At 38.3% G+C, this 18010-nt stretch overlaps 3 protein-coding genes across 4 annotated transcripts in view; all 3 read right to left on the bottom strand.

Moving 5' to 3' along the window:
• The window catches only part of LOC125315459 (putative disease resistance protein At3g14460), a 707586-nt gene that overhangs the window by 454016 nt on the left and 235560 nt on the right, over positions 1-18010 (bottom strand). The gene's annotated exons all lie outside the window — the stretch shown is intronic.
• LOC115734148 (protein LIGHT-DEPENDENT SHORT HYPOCOTYLS 2-like) lies at positions 4532-5236 on the bottom strand. Its single transcript, XM_030664750.2, has one exon. The coding sequence runs from the start codon at positions 5234-5236 to the stop codon at positions 4682-4684; it is 555 nt and encodes a 184-aa protein (XP_030520610.1). The 3' UTR covers positions 4532-4681.
• LOC115734145 lies at positions 9148-13788 on the bottom strand. Of its 2 annotated transcripts, XR_007198731.1 has the most exons (11): positions 13671-13788; positions 13452-13584; positions 12311-12415; positions 12145-12222; positions 11980-12035; positions 11477-11534; positions 11015-11140; positions 10712-10810; positions 9841-9912; positions 9388-9514; positions 9148-9241 (listed from the first exon to the last, which is right to left on the bottom strand). XR_007198731.1 is itself a non-coding variant. In XM_030664748.2 (10 exons), exons 1-10 carry the CDS (start codon positions 13733-13735, stop codon positions 9452-9454), a joined length of 855 nt encoding a protein of 284 aa, XP_030520608.1. In that variant the 5' UTR covers positions 13736-13788; the 3' UTR covers positions 9148-9451. The 2 variants fall into 2 exon arrangements, 1 of the variants encoding a protein (XP_030520608.1); XM_030664748.2 differs by having other exon boundaries at positions 9148-9514.

Below are 18010 nucleotides of genomic sequence, written 5' to 3'. Positions count from 1 at the left end.
ATTCCGTGTCCAAAGCTTTTTCTTCTTCTTGGCATTTGTTATTTTGGAACAAACATTGTTTATTCTTGAGAAGGAAGAGTTTGAAAAGGTTCAATTATTTGAAATGAATTTTTAGGTTTGCGGATTTCCAATATCAAGTTCGATAAAAAAAATATTCTTATTATTTTAAAATTTTCCATATGAATATAATTATTGTCATGGGAGAATTACCAAAAAAGTCTTAAACTTATTACAATTGTGTCAATTCAGTCCTAAATTCTTTTTTTTGTCCGATTCAGTTTTAAACATTTTACACTTGTGCCAATTTAGTCATAAACTCTCTCTTTTTGCTGATTCAGGCCTAAACCTTTTATAATTGTATCAATTCAGTCCATTCGATCAATTTTGATAGTCCGGCGCTAAAGTGAATGCCGACTACAGCCGGTCGCCAACAACATAATATCCCCAAAATTCTATATTTTCTTAAACAGTAATTAGTCTTATAGAATGACAGAAGGGAACTTTTGTCATGTTTAATATTGAAAGCGATTACTTGATATTGTAATTCTTATTTCCAAATTAAAATTCAGGTAAAACCATCGGAAGTCCCTAAACTTTTTCGATTTAGACAATCTAATCCCTGAACTTTCTATATATGCTATCAAGTCCCTTTCTTTTTTCATACTTATCCTCCATTTATTAGTAGTGTGGAAAATTCCAAATGAACGCATATCTCTCAGACAAGTGCATCATATTCGACTACCACACTAAGTCCACTACATTGCTCTATAACTAATTTTGTATGTTACTTCCTATGCATCCTGACTTAAGATAAAAATAGTTCTTTATTACCTCTACTCTATAGTATTTCTCCATATCAATATTTCAATATAGTAGTAAAGACATAATATTCGATATACGAAGTTGATTTACACAATGATAATAAGTTATTGTTGGCTACTTGAAAAACGGCGTTGTCTTATTTAAATGCGCTTTAGAAATCTAATTACATCATTATGTGAATTAACTTTATGGATTCGTATCCCATGTGAAATTTTTTTTTTTTGGGGTAATCCTACATATATAACTTTGATTTCTTGGTGTTTTATGATCGCCTTTTTTTTATGATTATATAGTCAATTAGCGTTGTGGCAAAGAAATGATTATCGGCCAACCCGACCTAACACTTCTTGTCTTTTTTCATTCTTGTTGGGCGGCAGCTTTCCGACATTTAGTACAAGCAGCCACGTGGGACAGCCTAGCGGTGGGGACCACAAACGAGGCGCACGTGTCAGCTCGTCGTTGACCGGAGTTTGCGGGGATCTTTGTACGGAATGTTTTCATTTGATGTTTCTTGTACTCAATTCACTTTTTTCTACGTGCCCCAAAAAAATGTAAATCCACCCCCCAAAAAATGAAATTAAACTAAAAATAAGAACAAAATAGACCTAAAATAAAAGCACTTTCAATCATCATGCTGCTAATTTTGAAATTTATTTTGAACTAATTGCTACTTGATGAGCATCGACTAGTACAGGTGGTGGGGAAGCAAAAACCTAGGAACTTCCTTCGAATTGATTAGACAAATCAAAAGTGAAAGATGAAACTTTCTTAGATAAAGAATTAATCCTTATTGGAGCTTCTTTTGTAATGTACATGCGATCCAATGAAAGTCAATTTTCATGATGTGGATGTTTTATAGCAATTATACTTTTAAATGGAACGAATACGTGTTTTTTGCTTGATTAAAAATACTCTATTATTTTAAACTCAACAAAATTATTATCTTTTTGATGATTTTTTCTACACCCGTTAATGAATAATCGACTATTTTTCTCCTTCGAGAGCATTAAATTAATTAGTCTATATGGCGCAGATAATAGTAAAAGATTATCTCAATTTGCACTTCTTTTTATGAATCTTATAACTTCTCTTTACGCTTGTAATGCCCCTGGTTTTGAAGCACCCGATCCTTGCACAAGCGCTAGTATACTCGTGCATATGCACGTGCGCACACACACAAAGGGATGAACAGCCAGAAACTTATGTCACAACTTGAAGCTAAAATGGTTAATTAATTTTGTGAAAGATGTCTTAAATTCAATAGAGGCACAAGTTGTAATAAATCCAACAAATCAACACTTTGCAAAAGGGATAGGCACAACACAAGTGCTTATGCGGCTTATAGTTGCGGTTTGTAAGAAGTAATAGCTAAGCCTTCTTCTCTCAATTCTGTCTGTCCGATAATTGTTCGTTCTTCTCCTTATAATTTTTTCTGATGGTTTTCGATTTGCACAGTGTGTGGCATTTTCGAATTGCAAAGACAATTCGCACAGTTGTATCCTAATTATAACTGGGAGGTACATCGAGGTTCTAATGTTAGATTACGAAGCTGATTTAGAATTTTATTGGCTGCGTCGCCATTGTCTGCGACTTCATTTCGACAATCGAGTTGTTACTATATGATAGCGACGTATACCACACTCATATGTTTGCGATATTATGGGGCATAAAGCATTTCACTTGGCCCATCCTCCATGACGTTCGATGTGGTTGATTAGGTTCTGCATTAAGTCCGCTAAAGTGGTGTTTAATTAACTTTTGACCTTTGTCACTTTGGTACAACTCGCAGAAAGGTAAAGAAGGGAAAATAAAACAAGAATTGACTTGAAAAAGGAAATAAGATTTGAAGTGATCATATTCAGTGAGCATACTGTTTCACTATAACACATGAATTGTGACTTACGGATCCACAAGTACCCTACATCCGAACTGAATTCTTTCTGAATCAGTTTGTTTATGGTGAACTATATATATGAGTAACAAATTAATATGAGATGAGTTAATGCAAACGCTAAAGTTACTAATGAACCTTTTTTCGTGTAATACTGTACATAAGGGAGATGTAGAGTGCACCATGAGAGGTGTTAAAGCAGAGACGAATCTCACATAGGGTATATCGAGTAAAAAAGGAACTTATAAATGTGATAAAAGTCCTAAACATTCTGGGAGCTGGTTGATTGAGTCCTTAACGTTCTAAATCAGTCGATTGATTCTTAAACATTTTGATTCAAGTGCAACCAAGACATAATCTCACCATCGGTAATATTCGGTGATCGGGTTAATCCTACCAAATATTACAAAATATCAGGTGTATGGTTGTGCTCATAAGTAAGGAATAGAATTAATACATGGGTGTAGATATCGATTATGGGAATCAAATGGCAACTTAAACTAAATAGTTAGGGAAACCTAAGATCTATGATCTTGATTTTTTTTTCTTGCTTCAGAGAACATCTTGGATTTATTTTTCACTTATTTGTGATCAATTTTCGTTGAAATTCATCAAAAGTTCTATTCCTTCTTAATGTGATCAAAATCATGCTTAATTAAGAGAATGCCCTGTATAATGCAATTTTCCGATGGCAAAATATCACCAATGACAAGATTAGCATTTGATCACACATGTTTCAAAAGGTTTAGGGACCAATGGACCGAACAAAAAATTTTCAAGATCATTATCGGGTCCATCGTCGGTATAAAAAAAAAATTCACACATTCACCGATTGATGGTTGACATGTGTGCTTGAAGTTAGTTTTGTAACCAAACTCTTCTACATATCCACCATCCAATGATGAATGTGTAAATTGTTTCTTACATCGGCATAATAGACCCAATAAAAATACTTTTTAAACTCAATCGACTAAAGGCTCAAATGTGTAGGGTTATTGTGGAACTTCTCTTAAAAAGGAACAATTGATAATGCTAGGTTTTTGAGGGAGGGTAAGTCCAGCAAGAAAGTTCTTTGAACTTGCATTAAACTGTAATTCTTTTATCAAACCTTTGCAACTGGTGAAGAAAATTGCCCTTTCTTCCTGAATAAGAAGACGGTTAGCAAATTAATTTTATGGTCTATACCACCAAAAAGGAAGTTCGAAAACTGGCTTCATTTCTCCTTAAGCTCACTAGAGAAGAAGCAATTGATGCTTACGACTTTTTTAAATCAGTCGTTTATCCTCTAAGCTCGCTTCTACATGGTTGAACAGATTTATCTCGATCTAGGGTTTGATTAGACTCGAAGCGAGTGAATGATCTCAAAGAAGATGTTCTATGGAAAACTTTTCCATTTGGAAATAGTGGAATCAAAACTGGAATCCTACCATGAACTCCCATCGTAATTAGGCTACATCATCCTACTGCTAAGCATCAGGAGGTTGAAAGAGTTCGGCAAAGTACTTACTCATAATGCAATAATTTGAACATACCCACGAAGTAAAACATATGTGATATAGCTAATACACATTGAAAGAACTGAAAAAAAAAATCCAGCATGCACTCCAATAGCTGCAGAGACGGCACAAAAGGCTAGTCGAAAGACTCGTAAAGACTTGAAGCGCATCTTTTCAGTAATTTCAACACTGAAATTAATCGAAAACATGAAGAAATTACTTGGTATATGTTGACATAGAGTACTCACGAGAGGCTTGAGATCAAATATAGGGCTTGCACATCACGGGTCTACTGTATAAGACTCACATGTCTTCCTCGAGTAATTGGCGGAGATCGAGCTGAAGAAGACTGAAGACATCGGAGTAGATTGGAACGCGCATATATCTATTAGGTCTGATCATATGTTGTCTTCTGCCCTGTCAATTGTTCTGTGCTGTCTCCAAAAATAGACTAAGGGCAAGAGAGAGCTCGTCATGGCGACGGCCCCTTCTCCTTGGGCCGCTTGCGCTTCTTCTCGTAACTAACGCCCCTCGCTTTGGCCTGATAATCACGGACTTCTTTCAAATAAACCCTCAAGCCTTTAGCTCCAAAAGGGTTTGCCCCAGGGTCCCCGCCGTTCTCCTCATAGGCGGCTCGGAGCCTCCCGAGGAGTGCGTCGAGGCTGCCCCATGCCTGGCGGAGCGGGCAGGGGCATGGGGCGGGCGGGTTCGGGAGGCCGAAGAAGGGGCAAGCCTGGTGGTGCACCTTGGTCTTGCCAAACTGGTCCTGGTAGCGGAGGAAGTCGAAAACATGCATGCTGGTACATGCGGCGAGTGGGATCGGCGGCCTGTGACTCCCCAAGTACTGGCAGAAGGTGTTCCAGTCCCGGCGCTTCTGGTTCTCGTAGCGGCTTGGGGTCGAAGAAGATGGTGAATCTGCGGTTGTTGGTCTGGTGATGGTGTTAACTGGGATGTCCTTGTTGCTGAGTGAGTGATTATGATCATGGTGGTGATAGATGGGACAAACTGGTTCTGGAGTTGGTTCCATAATAGTGAGGTAAGAGAGACTAACGAAGCACTTGGCTTGTATCAAGCATGACACATGATTTTAGGACACTTATGTGTTCATACAGATGAAGACAGTAATCCACTTGAAGGAGAAGTAGACATTCTAAGCGAGCCAAAAATGTTAGTGTAAGATTGGTTGATTCGAGAGGATGAGAGAATCTCTTGCATGGTTTTGGATTGAAATGAAGAGAGGAGCTTGGAGAGGGAGGAAGGAGAGAGAGGCGGCTAATTAGGGTATTGTGCTCTAGATAGTGAAGAATTTAAGGAGGGAGTTTGTGATTAAGAAATTAGAAAATCTAATGAAAAGAAGAGGGTTGTGGTGTTTTCAACAGGCCTCAATTAAGTGGAAAAGAGATAGTCTGCTACCAAAAACTCACCAAATAACTTTACTACATTCATTTCAGTCCATTCAATCAATCGTATTGTCGGCAACTTAAAGTATGTAGAACCATTTTGATTGATTCAATCAATCACAGTAATTATTGCAGCGCAATTAAGGCGCTTTGTCCGAGTTCTATCCGAGGTCTCATCGGACCCCCTCCCCTCCACTTGCCGCGGCTAAAGTAACTAATTAGTATAAACATAGGAGTAACACAAAGCTTTGCAGGATAGTTTCCAAGTTGTATCCGACAATGTAAGGACGAAGGAAGTAAGCAGGGCACGGCAAAAAGTCATGCATAGTTTGTGAAGTGTTGATTTGGATTACTAGGGTTTCTTCTGTACAAAACCAATGACCCTATACTGCTAGCTAGGGTCACCCGTATCAAGCTAAGAACCGAGGCCTATCGAGTGTTGATTTCTCATATGACCCCGTGCCGATGATATCTTATTATATCATGCATAGTAATTCACCTATGTCTCACTTTTTCTCAGAACCACCCATGCCTTGGTAGGTAAGAAAAGAACCACTTGAATTTTGTTGTCGAGTGAAAAATTTATTGCTCATGTAATCTGTCAAGCTAGTTTACATGTTTCCATGTTCTCCTGTGTTGCATATACATTCAAGAACGCTAGGGGTGCAAAGACCGTTTGATAAAACAAATTTACGGAGTGAAAGTGACAAATTCTTACTGAGTTGTCGTTTGAATACTCGTATACTGTATGACCTATTGTTCTATGCATCAATTTATGCACATCTAGCATCCCTCTTTACTTGGTTTCTTAGCAGTTCTGTTGATGCATTCCTGTGAACACTTTTGACAAGAGGGGGGGTCTCTTTCGGACACGGTTAAACAGAAAGTGTAATACTAGGTTTTGATTGTCAGCTGCAGCATCATCAAACCATGAAAAAGGAAGACTCGGACCCTATCTTTTTCCCAAAGATTGAGACACAAACAGCATTAAAAATAGGGGGAAGATTTCAACTTTTCCGCTCGAAGTAAGGAATTGAATCCCCTCATTTGGAATCTCGATCCCTTTGAATATGGTTTTGCAGGCATTGGACTCCCAAAAAAGTAGTCGATGACCTAAACATGGTGAGTTTGCTTTGTGCCAGAAATAGTAAACACGGAGCAGAATCCAATGTACTTGTGCATACTCCATGTCTTTAGCAAATATCTATGTTTAGCAAATCAAGGGACCACTTTCCTAAATTTCGCAGTACTTGCTACTTTTCTTTAAAAGATTAATCGAACATTTAAAAAAGACCCAAACCCGTCTTAACAAGAGATTATTTGCAGAGAGAAGGATAAATGTTGATTTGAGCTACATGAACGTGAACAATCTGCCCAATAGCTATTAGGTAGTAGTTTCGATAGAGTTGTCTTCTACTATGAACTGGAAAGTGTTCGTCTGTTGCCACAACGGTGTGGATTAGCCTTTTCTACGGTTTTGCTAGTCCAAAACCGTACTTTCTCGATAGATACTTCGATCCTTGTTACTACAGTTGCCAGAAAGATCGGTATAGCTACAATAAGGCGTTAAATCATGATAAATAAAGCAATCCAATCCAACATTACTACAATATTTTAAAAGAGGTTGAAAATGACGTAGAATTTTAACAATCACATAATAACAAAGAAAAGTATGTCCGCTTGTTAAACCTATCAAATTGGAAGTGATCGACTCCTTTCATGTAAACCTATTATCTACTCTCCCGCAAAGACAATGTCATTAACAGATTCCAAATTTCAACAAAAGAATGAGCAAATTAAGATTTCGAAGTTCATATAAGGTGGGGAAATGTCATTCTCCATTCTCAGATGTTGAACTTTTTGGCAGATATGACATATTGTCTATTCTCATATCATGACCCACAACTCATTGGTCAGTTTCCAATATCTAAAGGGAAACCTAGTTGTGACCACGTATTGACACAGAGCAAGGCGATCGCTTATAGAGTCATAGGGATTTTTTTTCCTGTTCTTTTCTCCATCTATTAATTTAAGGAGAGCCTATTTTTGTCGCGAGGAACAATATGCGACATCGTCATTTAACTATAGGAAGTGCATTTTATAAAATCGGTTTGTCTCATCTTATATCCTTCAAGAGTAATAGTTAAAGAAAACTTTTGACTTTCAACCTTGAGAATAATTCTTCATATGCCATTGCAATGTGAAATTGAAGCCGACTCAGAGATTAGATTTGTCTAAAGATTACGTAAATGAATTAAACTAAATTATTCATCTTTCCCTCTAGCAAAATACCTGCAATGTTTTTCTCATTTGTCTTAACTAGAGATTCCAAAACGAGGTGGGTTTGGGAGGCCTGCTGAGTTTCCAAATAGGTCACAAACACATCCTGCTTGAGCATGCGAGAGCCTGAAACTTAATTAATTTACATTTTCCTTTTGTATATTTTGAATAGATAGATGTCTACTCATAAATGGATTATTTACCAACATAAATTACTGCCCGACTATCCAGTACGTGAAAATCAAGCAAGTTAGAAAATATATCCAAATTCACTAGCATTCATAATATTAATACAAAGCGCAAAACCTATCATGTACGTAAAAAGGCAGGGTTCTACATTGACATTATATTGCACTAAATGGTAAGATTTTGGTTCGATTGCGTTTCATGGCATAGGGGCTGGGAATTACTCCTGGAAACTTTTTATTCCAATTAGCAAATTCCCAAGAATCCGATCAATGACCCTACACGATCAACAGACGCAATGATATGGGAAGTTCGACCACAGCCAATGCCTCTCTAGATTGGGAAGTCCGGCCAGGGCGCAGTGTGAGCCTTGGCATGACCAGCGAGATTGTCGGTGCTCGTCGTCTATGGCCTTGAAGAAAAAAGACCTCGTAACTGAAGCAAGAAGAAGAAGAAGAAGCAGCTTCTGTGGACGTGTCAAACTTACAAGTGGAGGTCTCCCTTACCTTTGGCAATATATTATACTTCCATTAAATTTGCTTAAGATTTTAATTCATTGTTAACATTGATTCACGTCATTTTCAAGTTTGCAAATGCTTCCATATATGTCTCTATTGAACTTGGAACAAATGCAACCTAGTAAAGTGGCGGGTTCAAGAGTATGCCAAAAATAATCCGACCGCCTGAAACCTGCATGCCCGCCCCTATGTAATAGCACTCAAAAGGTGAAAAAAACGCAGACAGATCTCAATCCGTCTTCGCTAGGGAACAGACATTCTCAAAACAGTTCTTTTCTGAGGCCAAATACCAGATTGATTCAACACGAGATTCCGGTTTGGTTCGGGTTGTAACCTCCCAATGTGTGCTTTTGCTGCTTCGAACTCAAAGAATACGGAAGTATGCTCACTCAGAACTATGAAGCATTTTAGTTCAGAAAAAAAAAAAGAAAAAAAGAAACGAGTAGAACTCAAAATACAGGGTAGGTCCAACTCGCCTATCTCAGCTCAGGTTGCTTTTCATATTTCACATAGCCCGTAATGTCCCTGTTCCTTCATGTTCCTACCGAATAAGCTGCAAGTAGATGTTTTCTCACATTTTCCCTAGACGAGACTTCGAAGCAGTCCATTACATTATTTTCCGACTTCAATGAGCAATGATCTAGCTTCCTGCATAAATTAAACATTCCGTCACAGGTGTAGCACCCTTATGATAAGGCTCCACGAGATAAAGAGGGCACAGCAACTAATGTCAACGAGACCAGTTTTACTGATGAGATACCAAATTCTAAATTAAAAAAGAAAAGAAAGAACACCTGATTTGGCAAAATTTGACACCCAAGTCAACCTATAAGTGAAACTCTCAAAGAACGTCGTCTGTCATCTATAATATGATGCCATTATATAGAGAAAGATCGCCGTCGAAGTGGTGACTAGAAGTTCCTGCACATGCACACATTGTTATCAGAAAGCACGATCAAAGACTTGGGACATATAGAAACGAAGATGGGCATGGTGAACATGACATTAATTGTGGAAAGCAATAGATGTGTATTCATTCATCAGGAAGGGAGCAGAATGTAGTTTGGTGCAGGAGGTTCATCAAATAAACATATGACATGCTGGACCTCATAGTGTACTTAATAGATCTAATGTGAGTCAAAATGGTAATCCATAGTATGGTCATACCATGGTCCACGTAGTCCAAAGAAAGATGCATCACAAGGTCCATGACAACTATTGTTGGGGAAAAGAGAAGAAAATAGTACCTGGTTATTGTAAAGAAAAGCAGGTATATAACTGCCTACATATTCTATGATGTTCAGAAGACCAGTATATGCCTGCAAACATTCAATGCAAAGCCATTAGCGAGATTGAGTTGCTTGATTGCCGCACAAAAAGAAAAATTCTAGAAAGATGATACATAACCAATAAATCAATGGTGGGGAACCCTAAAAAGAGGCAAGTACAATCTCAATGCACTATCTCTAAGCTCAATAATATCACTATTATCTGTATTAACTACGTAAGGCAGAGAGGGGTTGAATAGATGTTCAGTTAGACTTGGAAGTGGAACCCCAGGGACAGTAGCTAAGCAGGAGTCACCTCTTTGAACTGGTCCCACTGTTGCTCTCACAACAAATATATCCGAAAAGAACTCTTCAAGCATGGAGAAAGATCACTAACATTCCCAGCTTCATAGAAGACCATATTATTGGTGGCAAAAAATTACTTCACCAATCTTTGAAGGTGTGTGTCTTCTAAAAGAATTGAAGGCACGGGAATCAAATGATCATACAGCAATCATCTACTTCAATATAACATAAGTACAAAATTTGAGCTTGCTAAATTTCCTGCTTGTCAGCAGATTCAGCAACAGAGGCCAAGGCTGCCTTTGTTCAAGGATATTCAGGTATGAACTCTCAGCGCAATGGTTATTGTCTCCTAAAAATTATTGTGGGGTGATGGCTATTTGTCTCAGCATGTCGGGACATTCTGACAAGTCAACATGCAGCCTTTGACAGCTGCTTCCTTGAAGTAGATAACTTCCAAGTATGGCTCGAAATAATCTATCTTTCGAGGCATAAGATGAAGGTAGAAAGGAGATAAACACGAAATACACCAGAAAAGACATCATACCAGAGAAGAGAACGCAATGCAGCCAAAAACTAATGCAAGAGACCTAAGCAGCCGTTTTCCCATTCGCATCCCTCTCGCTGGGTCCTCCTCACCTTCTTCCTGCAGTCAATATAAAGTCAACTGTCTCAGAAACTGTTACAATCACAACAGACAGTGATTCTAACAATATCAACTGGTGAGAAGATTTCCAGAGGTAAGGAGGCACATACAACAAAAAACTAAACCAAGTATGAAGTGAAGGTAACTCGGATGAAGGAAAGAGAAAGAGGAAATGGCAGATCTGAGCTTTACAAAGGAACTTACTGTAAAGGTTGGTGATACAGGAGGTTCAAATGATTTCAACTTCTCAAATATCCGGTACACAAATACAAATGCTAAAAATTGTAAAGGTTTATATTCAGCATTCCGCTTGATTAGGCTCCAAGCTGTCTGCAGAAAATCAAGTTGCCAACTCAAATTAGATAACTGAAATAATACAGTAGGGCAAAGAGTGGGCTTCAGGGAGAAAAAAACACAAATCTGAAACCAAAACAAATGTTTCAAATGTCTTCAACAAGACAATCTTGCCTTGCTTATGCATATATTAAGTATGGCCACCGCCATATGTCATGAAAAGTGCCATCCAAATACTTGAAAAGGTCCTTTCATCATAACAATGTAGGCATTTGTCTCACTCATTCCTTATGCAAGAAACTGCTCCAGAAAGATCTACTCATCTCTTATATCACACTAAAGTAGAGACACCACAGCCAAAATGGAACTTACAAAGACAGCAGATATGGCCATGTTGATCCGCATATCTTGTACGCTAGACTTGGTGAACCTGAAGGAAAGGGAGAGGGAAAAAAAAGAAGTCAATGTACTACCAATGGCAAAGTGCAATCAGACCAAAAAACAGAAGCCGGGAATATCTATCCACATAGATATATTTAATGTGGACAGATACATATGTGGCAAGCAATCAAGTCCTAGAACTTTTGACAAAATCTCAATGAGAGTCCTTCTGTTAAAACCTTGACAGAAATCATATTATGCAGAGCTATGTAGGATTTTGATCATCTTAATTTAAAGAGTTAACATAAGGACTTGACCAACTTTTAAAAGTTTTAGGACTCAATTGCTTATTGAGGAGTACTTAATTGCACGCAGCACATAAGCTTTAACGCTTTTAATGCACTTTTCTAGTTCGAGAACAATGATAAAGAAGCTCTTCCACCAATAATCTATTCCTCACAGGAAAATGCACTGATGAAATGATGAAAACAAACCTTGGTCCCCACGGTACAATGGGTTGCTTATCAGCATATTTGATATCCTTCGAGACCTATTTAGGAGCAATCAAGCAAAAGAGAGTCACATAAATTCTCTCTCTTTCACTCCATGCATTTTAAACAGACATAGAACATACAATCCAGGCACAATGGCTAACATACCTTGAAAGAACCAAATGTGACACCCTTTTTCCTGTTGCTTAATTGAGCCATCATCACCTTGTCATATGCTTTTTCTAGCTGAAACATCATTAATCCCCAATAACCAAAGGTATAGTAAGTAAATTATAATGTTTTGATTGCAACTCAAAATACAATTGAGACATACTTGGGAAACAGCAGCTTCATCACCTCTTCTCTCTGCATCCTTCCGTTTCTTTGTATATGCTGCTTTAATCATGTCAAATCCCTCAATGGGACTCACTCCCAAAACCTGAATCAAGAACAAGGAATTAGCAGACATTTCCATTAAACAATGAGCAAATATGCTAAGTCCACCAAAAGTCTTAAACCTTGTAGCAGTAGTGCAATCAAATCCTTAAGATTTCAAATAGTACCTAAATGCTATCAAATCGTAAAACTTTTGCAAATTGCAATTAAGTCTGTCCATTGGTTGCATTTGCTTCAAGTGACCAAAAATTCAACATGACTTATCATTGTTTTCTCTTTCATATTATGGTCACACCACAGTCCCTCCGGTTGAGGGCAAGCATCATAATCTATCTCCGATGATAGGTTGTCGACCAGAGATGGAATACTCAAAATGATGACCAGGGAAGGCTCTGGAGTAGAAGACTGGCTTCAAAATGCAGTGCAAAGGCTAAAATCTTAAGACTTCTGACACAAAAAGCAGTGCAGAGGGAAAAACCGAGCCCACTGCTGCGAATTTATGCAAATAGACGAGAAGCCAGAAATGGGGTATGGCTCTGATCGATTCAGAACCAGGGGAATACTTAAAATGATGACCAGGGAAGGCTCTCGAGTGAGGACTGTGGTTTCCAAACGCAGGGCAAAAGGCTAAAATCTGTGACTTCTGATATTAAATGCAGGGCAGAGAGTGAAACTGAGCCAACTGCTGGGAATTTGCGCAAATGGACGAGAAGTTAGAAATAGAGTATGGCTCTGATAGATTCAGGATCAACGAACAAACGATGTCAGAGAGAAGTGCGGGTGGCACATTGCATCGCGCAGCCGGTTCTATCTGGTGATAAAGTTTTTCCGAAAAAAGCGAAAATCACGTCAATTGTACTGACTTCACCATATATTGACAACAGATAATGGAGCTTGCGAGCATGGCAGAATCATAATAAAAACATGTACGTGAAATCATATCGCGGTCACAATCATATGTAATCTGAATAACTGATATCTTCATCAATCTAGAAACCCTATTGCAGTGACCATCATAGTACACTTTGCGCAAATGAAAAAGTTAGCAAGAAGGGAAACTTGAAAGACAGCACCATAACCTCGTAAGGGTTGAAGTCCGCGTTCGGATTCGAACTCCCCGCAGCTGCAGACGGAGAAGCGGCGCAAACCACTGTGATTCTCCATGGAACCGTTTTGGGGAACCTCCGCGAGGACTGAATAGCGGCGAGTTTGCTGCCCACCCACAGAGAATTTTTCATCGAGGTGGAAAGACAACGAATCGTTACTACAATCAAACGGGACAAGAAGGCTTTACTCACTTGTGCCGTCTCGAAGGAAGATGCAGGCTCGGGGCGATGGAGAATGTCGCCATGGAAGTCGCCATCTTCTTGCAGGTGGAAAAGGGCGATGACGGTGGTGGTGGGTTTTGGACTCCGGAAGAAGACCGATGAACAAGAAACTGATCAGAAACTTTGACGGGCTGTTGACTTGGGCTTGGATTGGTCTTGGGCTTGGGCTTGGTGTTTCTATTTTTTATTTTTGTTGTGGGCTGACTTTGGGCTTGTAGAAATAGATCGCTAAATAGATTTATTAGTATTACAGTTATCCATGACTAATGAATGAAAAACCAAAGGTACTTTTCCATGAGTTAGTTTAGCCTTATTGTTTATTATACCCGATTGGATAATTTGTGGGACCACTACCAACTATTCTAAAAGTTTAAGAAGACAAATAGTAGCTTTGGAAAGGCTTGAACCCATGACCTCCTATTCTGATTTTTTTTTTAACCCCCTATTATGATATCATGTTAAATTTATGGTAGCGCAGTTAATCATTCTAAAAACTTAAGCTGTTGGATAAAAATTTTATTTAATATTTAATTATTTTAATACCATTAAAATCATCCAACTTGACACTTTGTCTCCCTCCCCTCAACAAGTCAGATCGCCAAGTCACGTTCGCAAACTTTGCTAAATACAATAGTACTTATCATTTTATTTCCGTACAAGTCGGATTTGTACGAAGAAATTATGTATTCATTCTCAAACTATGTTGTAATGTCTAAAAAAAAATTCATATAAAGCTTGGTGTGTGTTTTGATCCCCGTTTATTAGCAGGTTATGTCATGTGGTACAAAGAAGAATAACTAGTGTAGAGAACGTAACATCCAACAATTAGTTTGGCAACAACAAATAATTTGGATGGGCTCGGGCTCACCATCGACACGATAAAATCAGCTCTCATCGCGGCTCACTTGCATCCTCCTGGACTTATTTTTTAGTATGACGATCTAGGTTTAGATGATGTGGAATCGAAGATATATCCAAAGCTTATAACATCCCACAGTGATTTTAATATGTAACTGAAGGCAACCCGCACGGAAACTCCGTCAGCACAATTATCGTCTGCTCTAGTCGTGACTCACTCTCATCTAGAGGGTTGTAAAACCCGATGTGCTGATTTAAGGTTGCGTAAAACTTATCTGTCAGTACAACATATATACTAGACTTTAGCACTATGGGTCAGAGACGACACATCTGAAACTCAAAATCCGTACCTTGTTTCTAATTCCACTGGACGCACTAGGCTCATCGTCAAGATCATATTGCTCGCCCTAGTTGCAGTTCGGTCACGGCCTCATGATTGTAAAATACGTTTTGCTCGTTTGAAGTTGACGACGATTCAACGGGGCAACAATCCGGTCTTGGGCAATATCGGGTTGGAGTCCACGTGTCTGAAACCCAGCATCGCCACCCTCGGTTTCATGCCACAGAAGGCGGCCCCACACGTGCTCGAAGTTAAGATATATTTAATCTTTTTCTTCGAGAAACTTATCTAAAAAAATCTTAAATTTATTATATTTTTGTCAATTCATTTCTGTTTTTTTTTTCAACTGAGTTCATCGGCCAATTTTGGCCAGCGCCAACGTGGACAAAGGCCTTTCTATGTGGTAAGGTCAGCACCAATGTGAACCAATTTTAATAAATTTTCAAATTCTTTATTTATGTACTCTTTTTTCCCTTTTTTTTATTTTCTTCTATTTTTCTTCTTTACTTTTTTCTTCTCCTTTTTCCCTTTAAGCCTCCATCGGCCATCGACGCGGGCGAGGACGACCCTCGCCACCCAAGGGCCTAGCGTCCCTCGCTCAAGGCCAATGAGGGAGGCCCTCGCCTAAGGCCAGCAACCTCCGTCGGCCATCAATGAGGCTTGGCAAAGGAAAAAAGTAAAGAAGGAAAGCAAAGGAAAAAAAAAGGAACAAATAAAAAATAATAAAATGTTAAAGTTTGTCCACATCGATGCTGATCATGCCACATAAAATAGCTAGCATTTACGTCGGCGATATTCAGTGAAAATTGACCTAATGTACTCAATTGAAAAAAAATGAAAAAATTTAATGGCTAATTTGACAAATTAAAAGGTTTACGATTGAATTGGCAAAGATGCGATTGGTTTAAAACTTTTTGGACAATTTTTTTTCATTATTATTCTACGACTAATGTGAATAATAGTTTGGGAAGAATAAAATGGTTTTGCTCAACCCTAAAACTCTATCCTATGTGTTTTTCTTACATATTTATTAAAATCATATGCGATACAAATGAATAACAGCAACATCCTTTTGGAAATATGAAGGAGACATATCAAGCGTGATGGCCAAAACACAGTACACACAAAGGGCAAGTTACTATTTGGGAAAGAAAAGGAGAGGAGGCAGGTGGGTTGAATGCTATCCAAGCCCCGTCCCAATGGAGCAAACTATCATGTCCATTTTGCTATATATAACTACAATGCATGCATCGGTCCACTCGGGCCGGCGGCAAAGAGGGTGACGGATCGTGCACCAGAATCTTGCCTTTTAAAAAGTTGCTTGAGAAGCTATGCATCACGTCGAAGGCGTTTGTTTAATTGGATTGTTTATCTATAAGTCAAAATTAAGATCCTAGAGCATGCTCAGGCAGGAGATTTGGATCATAATGGGTTTGACTTTGACTTCAGCAGCTTTCTTTCTTTGACAGATGCTTTCATTAGGTTAGAAAGATTATTTAAACTTGCGGAAACCGTATAGTAGGAAGACAAATAAAAAAAAGCTATGGGTGGCGCAAAATGAGCTCGATGGTGATGTTTACTTTGGATTTTTTTTTTTTTTTGCCCGATTGAATGTTCAACATTTTCGCGTTTTGCGATTGAGTAAATCCGGCCAATTTTGGCCCCAAATTGTTGGTATGGACGTTGTCCTTCATGAACACGTATTGAGTTCGAACTTTTTTGAAAGCTTTCGCCACGTTACAAACGCAAGTCCGTCCATGAGTTGAGAGGTGGTGTTAAAATGTAAAGTAGAATTATATAACTTTAATTAAAAAAAAAAACTACTCACTACTTTTCAACGAGGCGATTGATGAAATGAGAACATCCAAGTAGCTTCTATGTGGCTAATGGGAAATTAGGGAGATAAGCATAATTATCCAATAGGGCCATAACACAGGACAAGAAGCAAAATAGACACCTTATTCTCATTAGTGGACAACTTCTTTTTCCCTTTTTATTTACTTTTTTTTTTTACGAGTAATCATTTTTCTTCATTAAGGACTCTTTCTTGAGCAATCAATTCAACTCGAAAAAGCAAAGACAGAAAGGAATATTGCCACTACCAACAATTTAGCAACCAATAAGGACAAGGGTGTCTGCACAAAATTGACAATGGTAATCCTGTCATGCTTTTTCGAAAACTCGCACTAAAATTGGTTTGCTGACTGACTAATCTGATAAATTCTAATCGACTATTAAATTATTTAAATCCTCATTGGAGTTTCTCGTTCTCTCTTGACAAGCACTTCACTGCCTCCCTGTCCCACATGTTTCAGGCAATGAATTAGCCACCTTTAGCCCAAAAAAAAAAAAAAAAAACAAATTTTACCATGAATAAGATCTTCCTTTTGAGTTATTTCGAGTACTTGAGAGTATACTTTTGATGTTTTGACAAGCATACAAATATGTACATACATACCAACTCGACACGAGTAGCATAGATAAGGTTCCGAAAAATGCCCTTAACATAATTTTCATCGCCTCCGAAAGGACTTAAGAGCAACCATAAATAAGAATGCCTAAGAAAACAATTGTGGGGTCTCCATGACTTCCCTTAAATTTCATATTTGAATTGTGCGTTAGCAAAACAATAGAAAGGAATAATTGGCTTCGTTATTTTTTGGGAGAATTCCAAAAAAAAGAAAAAGAAATAATCCTATCTTAATTATGCCAATTTAGTCCTAAATCTTTTGTATTTGTGTCAATTCAATCGAACAGGTCAATTTTGGCCGACCGGCGCCGATGTGGACTTTTTTTAAATAATCTTTTGTAATTTTATTCTCTTATTATTTTATTCTCTAGACTTAGCCCGGCGAGGGTCAAGATGCCCTTGCCAGCACCGGGTCGGGACGTTCTAGGCCTCGGTTGGCTAGATCTTGGTGACGGGCTGCGCACCATCGCCGAGCTAATTGCAAGAAAAAAAACTAAAGAAAAGAAACGAAAAGAAAAAAGAAGAAAAGGTCAAAAAAATTTAAAATATTATTTAAGAAGTCCACATCAAGACCGGCCAGCCAAAATTGATCGAATAGACTGAATTAACATAAATGCAAAATTTTTAGGATTAAATTGACAA

The sequence above is a fragment of the Rhodamnia argentea genome, chromosome 6 (assembly GCF_020921035.1).
Source record: "Rhodamnia argentea isolate NSW1041297 chromosome 6, ASM2092103v1, whole genome shotgun sequence".
Classification (NCBI taxonomy): domain Eukaryota; kingdom Viridiplantae; phylum Streptophyta; class Magnoliopsida; order Myrtales; family Myrtaceae; genus Rhodamnia; species Rhodamnia argentea.
The sequence above is the reverse complement of the archived record's forward strand: the minus strand, read 5'-3'. Positions and strand labels throughout refer to the sequence as shown.

Bases quoted from the DNA above. Each gene is read 5' to 3' on its own strand.
- LOC115734148 (XM_030664750.2), bottom strand. From the start codon at position 5,236: ATGGAACCAACTCCAGAACCAGTTTGTCCCATCTATCACCACCATGAT.
- LOC115734145 (XM_030664748.2), bottom strand. From the start codon at position 13,735: ATGGCGACTTCCATGGCGACATTCTCCATCGCCCCGAGCCTGCATCTT. The intron at 13,585-13,670 runs GTGAGTAAAGCC...GTGGGTGGGCAG, and splicing joins CTTCCTTCGAGACGGCACAA to CAAACTCGCCGCTATTCAGT. The intron at 12,416-13,451 runs GTTATGGTGCTG...TTCTTGATTCAG, and splicing joins CGGACTTCAACCCTTACGAG to GTTTTGGGAGTGAGTCCCAT.